General features: G+C 39.3%; 1 protein-coding gene across 1 annotated transcript in view; it reads left to right on the top strand.

Annotated features, from left to right (window-relative positions):
• Window positions 1-9,135, top strand: part of RBM28 (RNA binding motif protein 28) — a 26,271-nt gene that overhangs the window by 11,621 nt on the left and 5,515 nt on the right. Inside the window, exons 10-15 of the mRNA XM_011357261.2 lie at window positions 2,461-2,590; window positions 3,400-3,535; window positions 4,530-4,594; window positions 6,366-6,524; window positions 8,307-8,456; window positions 8,779-8,853. Coding sequence (XP_011355563.1) covers window positions 2,461-2,590; window positions 3,400-3,535; window positions 4,530-4,594; window positions 6,366-6,524; window positions 8,307-8,456; window positions 8,779-8,853 — 715 coding nt within the window. The remainder of the gene's footprint in view (window positions 1-2,460; window positions 2,591-3,399; window positions 3,536-4,529; window positions 4,595-6,365; window positions 6,525-8,306; window positions 8,457-8,778; window positions 8,854-9,135) is intronic.

The following is a 9,135-nucleotide window of genomic DNA, read 5'->3' as shown; positions in this document are numbered from 1 at the left end:
CCATGGGCACTGACTAGGTTACATGAGGGCATAATACATGCCATTCTGAGGGGTTCATAGTCTATCAGCCCAGGTTTCTGTGATCCATAGAAGCACCAAGGTGCAAGGATGTTCATGGAGGTTTTTCCATGATGTCAAACTTAGCATCTTTCATGGTGCTGCCAGCCATAATTTTGTCTTAAGTTTTTTAAGCCCTTATTTACTTTAGGGTAGTGATTTCTATTTGTTCTTTGAATTTCAAATGTGACAGCATCTCATGGGTATTAATCATTCTACATTGCTTGAAATTACTGGGATCTTTTTCAATTATGTTTTTTAGAGATGGAAGCAGACAGAAACTTTATTGCAGTGGCAACAGTCAGAAAACTGTAACAGAAGTGCTGCCTTAGATTTTTTTTTTTCTCCCTAAAGCTATTTCTTTTGAGTTTCAAGGGTTGACCCACTCCTCATTGTAGTATACTGCTGTTAGGTAAGCATCTTTTCAACCCATTCATAATCTTTGATTTCATCAACTGCAGTTGTTCTAAAGCAGTAAATTCTTAATTCATTCTGATTCGTGAGTCCTTTGAGATCTACCGAAAGCTATGAACCCTTTCCTCAGAAAAATACCACTTCTGAGAGTTTGTGGGCTATCCATGGACTAATAACCTCCATTCTAAACCTTTTTATTTTCCAAACTGATGAGACCTGATCATTTTTGGGTTTTACTCAGCTGAAAAAAAGATGTACATGAGACTATGATAGAAAGAAAACGGCACTGCTTCCTGGAGATTAGAGAGCTAATCCTAACTAAGCCATGGACCAGCCGCTTGATTTCTGGCAAATCGTTTAACCACTGTGGGCTTCAGTTTCTTATCTGTAAAATGAGTGGGTTCAACTAGAGTAATCACTTAAGGTGACTTAAGCTCCAATATTCAATTATGGTTCTTAGACCTTTTCCATTTCCAGTATGGTTTTCTAAAAATAGGCAGCTAGAATTACATACACTATTCCAAGTTTGGTAGAATATTGCTTTACTTTGATGATGTCTTTTGTCCCTTTTTGAATGCATGTTATATTGGGTTATTTTCAGAATGTAACCTACAGTTGACTTGCTTCATTCTTTTTCTTGGTCTGTTTAATTCTAGCTGAGACTTAATGATCTTAATAAGCATAGTTTTCATTATTTTTTCTTAATGCATGTCTTACCCTAGCTCATATTAAATTTTTCTGGCACTTTTTCTGCCTCCTCACTCACACAGCCTTGGCCTCCTCCTCCAATTTATCCCTATCACATGCCATTTCACTGCCTAGAATTGCTAAATACTATCTGCAGACTTTTATGGAAGTGTTAAGACTGAACCCAGTACTGACCCTGGAAATTCCAATGATAAAATTGTTCCCCATTTAGAGAGAAGTACCCATTTTCTTCATTTTGGATAAATAGGCTAATCTAACTATTAGAAATGTTTTCCCCCTGTATTACTTCTTTTTTGTTTTTTCATATTGACTATCTATTAATGCTGGACATTATGGTAGGTGCTAGGGATATAAGGACAGCCAAGAAATGTGGCCCTTATTCCTGAGGTATTCAGTCTTTTTGGGAAGACTCCACCTGACCAGTGCTATAATAGAGATGTGAGTGGAGGACCAGCAGGATGGGGTACTCAGCTCTGCCTGGAAGAGGCAGGAAAGACCTCACGAGATGGTGACCCTCTAGTTGGCCTGCCACATGTGTCCTTTCAGTTAGTCTGCTGCCATTCATTCTTATAGGGTACAGAAGATCAGTGCCATAGTAGCTCTAGGAAATACAGTGTCATTTTCATATATGAGGGAATATTTAAAGTTTAAAGGAATACTAACAAAATATTATGAGACTTGTATTTCTTTTTTTTGGAGTTTACTGTAAGGTGAACTTTTTTCTTTGTTTATAAAGCTGCTTTTTATCAATAGCAGAAATTAGGATGGGTTGGTTGACCCTGTGTCTAATCAGTGAAAGGTGTGCCTGTGGAAATTCTGGAGCATGAGTTAAGAACTGGGCGCATGGCTTTCCGGTTTACTACTCTATTCATGTGATGGAGGCCTGGGCCTTTTACTCTAAGGGGTTGATCTACCATTATCTAATGCATCCCAAGTAACAGTGATGACAGTGAGATCTGTAATTAATTTCAGGGTTAAGTTGGTTGCTGTCTCATTTTTTTAAATCCTCTAATAGGCATGCAATAAGTTTTGCCGAATTAAATATTAGTTTGGAATTTCTCTAGCATTTCTTGTGAGTATTATTAAGGAGAGAAATGGTAAGACTAAAGTTCTAAGAAGCATTGAAAAAGATGAGGGAAATTTCATTGTATGAATAGTTGTGCTATCTTATCTGTCTTTGAACCTTCAGTGCCTGACACAATACCTGTCTCATTTAACGGAAGGATACTACTACCCCTTCCACTTTATGTCAGGCTGTTACCATTCGTAGTGTTGTCTTAGTGTGTTGGTGGAACTTGGGAGTTTAAGATCTCACTTAATTTTGTCTCTCTGTGCAGGATGTGCATTTGCTCAGTTCATGACTCAAGAAGCAGCTCAGAAGTGCCTGGAAGCAGCTTCTCCAGAGACCGAGGTAAGAAAGACATTTCTTTTACTCTGTAACTTAAGCGACAGTAGGGGCAGCATCTGGTGTTTATGCAAAGCTTTTTTATAATTACTATTGTTGTTATTATTATTGTCAACATAATAACAAAACTAACATTTATTGAGCACTTAGTGTATGATAGGCACTGAGCTTTATAAGCATTACCTTATTTAATCCATATATTAGCCCTATAGAGATATATAAGGTAAGTACAATTATTATCTTTTTTAATAAGTGAGGAAACAGGTATAATAATGTATCTAATATTTATTGATCACTATCTATATGTGAGCCTCTATCGTAGGCTGATGACATGAAAGACTGGGTCAAGAAGAGATTAAAGTCATCTATGAAGCGGAGTAAATGTTCGAGAGAGAACATGTGTGGATGATGGAGAATTTTTCTGTGTATTCTATAACCAAGTGTAAATTGTTTTGAGATAGTTGTCTTGTATTGACATCGTTAAATTTTTTTGGAGTGGAGTTAACACTACCATTTCATTAGCTTTCTTGAGAATACTAAAAATTTTCCTGTTTACAGATCATTTCCCTCACTTTGGGCCTACTTTGGTCCTAATTAACTCCCATAAAATAAATTATTTATTGCTGACTGCCCTAAGTACACAAATGGCCTTCTGCACAGCTATACTAAATACTTTTAGCTAGGCTGAAACATCTTGGGGCTGGCTTCCATAGCTTAATTGGGATCTGCTTTTTCCCATTCCTTGGTGTTCCTTGAAAGGTGCTTAGTTTTTACTTGTTACATATTTTAAGAGAGATGATTGCAATCTGTCACAGGGTGGTGGGCTTAAATTGGATGGCCGGCAGCTCAAGGTTGACTTGGCAGTGACCCGTGATGAGGCTGCAAAGCTCCGGACAAAGAAGGTGAAGAAGCCAACTGGAACCCGGAACCTCTATCTGGCCCGAGAAGGCTGTGAGTAGTGGAAGAGACACATGCACCAGGCCTCTGAGTAGCTGGCCCTGTGCTATGACGGTGACCTAGCGATGTAATGTTTGGGAGCTGTTTCACGTTAAAAACCCAAATGTCCTCTTTAGCAGTGTTCTACTATTATTCCACTTTAGCAGATGTGTTTTTCTGTTAGGAAACCTTCACCCAATTTGTAGATTAACCAGTTCTTTACTGCCTGCTTGCCTTTAGACCTTTTCATCAGTGGATTATCAGGGCAAAGAGTGAAGAAAAACTTAAATTACCTTTGCTTCTTGTCATCATTTCTAATAGGTTTTTTGAAGGAGTGAAAATTATGACTAAAATTACTCTTTTGGATTATTCATGGATATAAAATGTGCACTGAGTACCTTTCCTTTAATGCCAGAAAGATAACCAGAAATTAGCCTTAAATTAAAAAAAAAAAAATCTCTTCCTCTAGGTTCTACAGTATTTGTCAGCCCACCTGCTGCACAGCTGTACAGCCTGGACTAGTCATGTTAGGCCTTTAGCCTTTGATACCAGGCTTCTCTCTATATGGTGATGTGACTATTTTCTGTACTGGCCTATTACACTGCTTAGTAATGGCCTCTAAGTACACGAAGAGCAGCGAAATCCTAAAGCCAGAGTCCAGGTATAGCATTTTTGTAATCCAAATGCCTAAAATGTACTGATTTTCAGAACTTCCTCTAGGTCTTTCCATATCTGACTTTGGACATGTACATAAAGCTTCTTTGAGGGGAAAGAAGGAGAAGAGAAACAAAATTACAAAGTGTTCAGAGCGTCAGTCCTTGAGAGCAGCTCTGAGCTGAGAACTTAGCCCTGTAGCCCATTTCTGGCCCTAACCAAATGCCTCTGTATCCTGGCCAATGTAGTCCCCTGGGCCCTGTGCGAAGAGCTTGCATCATGCAAATCACATTCCTCCTGTTGCTCAGTGAAAATTCCCTTGCGGATGTCTTGGCCTTTTTCCCTCTTTCGGCAGTGATTCGTGCTGGGACGAAGGCTGCAGAGGGTGTGAGCGCTGCTGATATGGCCAAGAGAGAACGGGTGAGTAGGTTAGGCACCGCCCTTCAGGTTCTGCGTGACCTATTATAAATCAATAAGTAGTAGTTATTAAAGGCTAGCGATGCTCATCAAAGAGCCAAGTACCGGTAACAGACCCTACCTATGCTCTTGTTAGAAAAGCATACAGGTGAAACAGCAAATAATCTAACATTATATATCATATTCTATCTGCATTATAAGCCATTATAAGAACTGGGTCTTATTCTTTATTTTCCTAATGCTCAGCAGTAAATGTGTGCTGAATAGTGTGCCTGGAGATCATGCAGTAGACACTTGCAAGGTAGTGCTATGTATAATTATGTGTCAGTATAAATGCAGAATAAGAAGAAAGGAAGTTCAGAGTGGGCTGGGCTTAGGGGAGAAGAGAGATATTGGTCTTGGAAGGGATAGTCAAGATGTTCATTTTGTAGAGGAGGGTGATACCTCCAGATTATAAAATCATTTTAGGAAAGACTCTGTGTTATGGGAGTTTCCACTGTTATGGGAGTTTCCAAGCAGTTAAATTCCTTTGCTGCTTGGTAATGTTAGTTCCACTTTTGCCCATATAGCTTACTTTCAAAAAGCTAAGCCAGCCCAGGGTGGTAAAGATCCGTAACCATTAACAGAATTAGCTATGGAAACTGAAAGTGCAGAAGATGATGGACGGGAATGAGAATATAAGGACAGTAAGAGGCAGTGTCTCTTTTCTTGTACACAGTTTCTATCTAGACGAGCATTCTCTACCTTTTTTCATAGTGAGCATCAGGAAATCATGGTATTTGGGTGGCATCTATTCCCTTTTTTGATCATAGTGCAAATAGTACCACATTTAAGTTTCTTTCAGAATGAATTTTTCTAGCAAAAGCTCACTATATTATGTGTTATAATTCACAGCAAGTACAGCTTTTCTGGGGAGAAAAATTAGACTATTGAACTTAGGCATGATAGCCTCTTCAAATATTCCTTTACTCTTCATTTCCAGAGTATCTGTTTATTTTGTGATTTGTTAGTACCTTTGTCAAACGAGCAGCAGGAAAGAGAAGACTTGATGAAAGAAAACATTTAATTTAAAATGTTTTTCTACTAACCTAATTTTAAACACAAGTCAGGAGAAGAATGTCATCTTTTCATTTTGGAGACAAGGCTGCCCTGGGACCAGCGTTTCGTGCAGCCTAGTACAGGCTGATTCTCTAGAAGAGAATTCTTTTCCGCGCTCATGGGCATTCCTTTGCCTCAAGGTGGCAGAGTAGAGACAAGACAACATTCTCATAAGTATTTAAATAAATTCCTTTTCCTTTTGGAACGATGAGATAATTAGTATGAGTTGGTAGGTAGAGCAAGACTGGGCATAGATGTTAATTACAGTATTATTTATCATTTGCTCTGGATCAAGGTTCGAGATCAAGATTTTATGCATATTTCCTCATTTCAGCCTTGCATCACTGCTGAGAGATTGGTATTATATTTTGATCTCCAGTTCCACTTTGTAGGTAAAAAATTAAGGCTTAAAAAATTTCATATAACTTCTGCAGTTAGGGATGGATTTCTAATTCAGTCTGACTTTATCCATGACTGTACTACTTACCCACCATCTTGCCTCCTTGAACCTTTCTTTCCCTATGCTGGGCATTGGAAGGCTGCAGGGTAGGTGGTTTCCTTCCTTTTTTCTATGTTCGTGGTTATTGGATGGGCTCCCATTTCTTTCCTGTTGGAAAACTATGAGCCTGCATTTTTAAAGGTGAGTAGTATTGTTAACAGTTTGTTGTTCTTTCAGTTTGAGTTACTGAAGCATCAGAAACTGAAGGACCAGAATATCTTTGTCTCTCGGACCAGGCTATGCCTGCACAATCTCCCCAAGGCTGTGGATGACACACAGCTCAGAAAGCTGCTGCTGAATGCCAGTAGAGGGGAAAAGGGGGTGCGCATCAAAGAGGTGAGAGTTGGCCCTGCCCTCTCAGAACTTCGGTACTCATCACAGGTCAGGTCGAGCATTACTTTCTGGCTGTGGCGCTAGCAGACTGACAAATTTTCTTTTGGACATATCAGAAGACAAGGCTAAGTTTGGCAGTTTTCATGTTTTTCTTCCCCCTCTTCTAAGAACTGCCTTTCATGTCTGACAAAATTGCAGAAGAACGTGAGGAAGTCTCTGCCTTATGAATTACTTTAGCAAGCATTTATTGAGTGCCTGCTGTGTGCTCAGCATTACACCAGGTGCTGTAATATTAATTTTCTTGCAGAGACAATAATCTGTGTGTTTTACCCTTTCGGAGAGCATTTTACTACCATCTAGCCTCTTAGCCTATGATGAGGGTCCTCACTGCCATGTGGTGAGCACAGGGAGCCACATGGGTCTTCAGCAACTTTATTAGACAAACTAGATTCACACCAAGACTTGGTTAGACACTGTATGAGAACAGAAACCTCTCCTGTGCCCACACGGCACCCTTTGCATTACTTAGCACTTACTAAGTAAGCACACTGTCCTATAATTGTCATTTCTCTGACCAGACTGAGTTCTTTGGAGGTTCCCAGTACTTGACATAGTACATGGCACATAGTAATCTCTTGCTCAGTATTGACTGAAAAAATAACAGTCAGTATTATGAATCTACTTTGCTCTGTTTTCATCATCGTAAACTTTTCCTAATCCCTGAAAGCCTCACCAAAATGTGTGGTATTGGTATTTGTGGAATTACATGAGAGAATGTGAACATATCAACACATTTCTGACACTACTCTTGGTAAAACTATTCAAAGTGTTACTGGTATAGGGGTCAGTTGTGTAATTTCTCATATCAACATCCACAATACTTAATAAATGTCTGCACATTTAAAACCTGTCATCATTTAGAGAAATTGATGTGTTTTGCAATATTTGCATTACATTGAATTTTTTAATTCTTTCATATATGTTAGTGTCTCAACAGGCTTCTTGAGGATAGGAACCTCGTTTTATGCTTTTCTTGATTTCCCTATAGTACATGGCACAGTTCTAGGCACAGAGTAGATGCTGGATGTATACCAAATGCAGCATCCACTATCCCTAATACCTAGATCTCGCTGTTAGATAAGAATTACAGCTTCTAGGAGTAATGGCATTTGAACGATTATAGTTTTCCCCAGATTCTCATCCTTGGTGCCTTAGGATGCTTATTAAATCTCTGTTACATTTAGGGAAAAATCACATCAGAGAGGATCTGAGCTCCAGGCAAAGAACTGAAGCTTCTTCTTGTATATCTGAGACTGCATGTTGAGCAGGCTCCTCCCCATGCCTGAAATGTCTTATCTAAAGCCATCAGGCCTTCTTCCTTCTGTTCTTCAGTGATTTCCTTTCTGAGTGGTTTTTTTTTTTGGTAAGCAATCCATGGACAGCACTTCATCCTCAGTGATAATCTAATATACAGCCTAAAGTACTATGGACCTCTCAACTTTTATGTATTGTCAGCAATTAGCTATTATAATTTTTCTTTGGGAAGTTTATATGCATGCTTATTCCTAGATCTGTGTTGATGTCTGTAAACTCTTAGAAAGCAAGAAAATTAATTTGTTTTGTGCTCTCAGGTATATTCTAATAAGACAGACATTCTTAAGTGTTATTCTAGTACAACTCTTGTGATATAGATGAGTAGTCTGTCCCAATAATCTGATTTCTTATTGAATCTGTTAAGGCTCCTCATCCTGTAATTACTGATTTTTTTTTGTGTTCTATTCATAGTGTAGGGTGATGCGAGACCTCAGAGGAGTTCACGGGAAAATTAAGGGTCAGTCCCTTGGCTACGCATTTGCAGAGTTCCAGGAGCATGAGCATGCCCTGAGAGCCCTGCGCCACATCAACAACAATCCAGACATCTTTGGGCCTCAGAAGGTGAGCCTCATTCTGTGGGGAGAGCTGTTCCCCTGAGGGCCATTTGTAGAAACCATTCCTCTTCTTCACGTCCAGTGCCCTGTGACATTTGAGTGATGAGAAAGAATAGCCAAGTCGATGGAGGCAATGAACAGTTATTCAAGTGATAAAATGATTGAAAGGAACTCTAAATTAGAAAGACTGCTTGCAGAACTAGCCCTTTACCTTTAAGTGAGCAGCCGCCTCTGACTTGCAGAAAAGAAGGCAATGGTGGGGGACAGCTCAGCCTATTGCACTCAGAGATTAAGAAATCTAATAAAGGATGTTGTCTCTCCTGACATAGAGACCAATAGTGGAGTTCTCTTTGGAAGATCGAAGGAAACTTAAAATAAAGGAACTGAGGATCCAGCGCAGCCAGGTACAGAACTGAAACGTTTTTTTCTGTGTGTTTTTTTATTAATTGTGGTTCAAAACACATAAAACTTACTATTTTTAAGTGCACAGTTCAGTTAAAACAATTTTTAAAGGCCATATTTAAACTCGTTCAGTTTGTGGTTTTGCCTCCTTGAAGTAGGTCTCTACCTCAATAGGCTCTTTGTTACCCTTTATTCTCGGTTCCCCAGAACTCTCCAGGCCACCCTCTCCTTTGCTGGCCTGTCTTGTGATAGTGCCACAGAAGGGAAAGAAAGGAGAGAGGAGA

This window comes from Pteropus vampyrus, unplaced genomic scaffold (genome assembly GCF_000151845.1).
Source record: "Pteropus vampyrus isolate Shadow unplaced genomic scaffold, Pvam_2.0 Scaffold33, whole genome shotgun sequence".
In the NCBI taxonomy this organism is placed as follows: Eukaryota; Metazoa; Chordata; class Mammalia; order Chiroptera; family Pteropodidae; genus Pteropus; species Pteropus vampyrus.
This window is presented reverse-complemented; position numbering and strand designations above follow the sequence as displayed.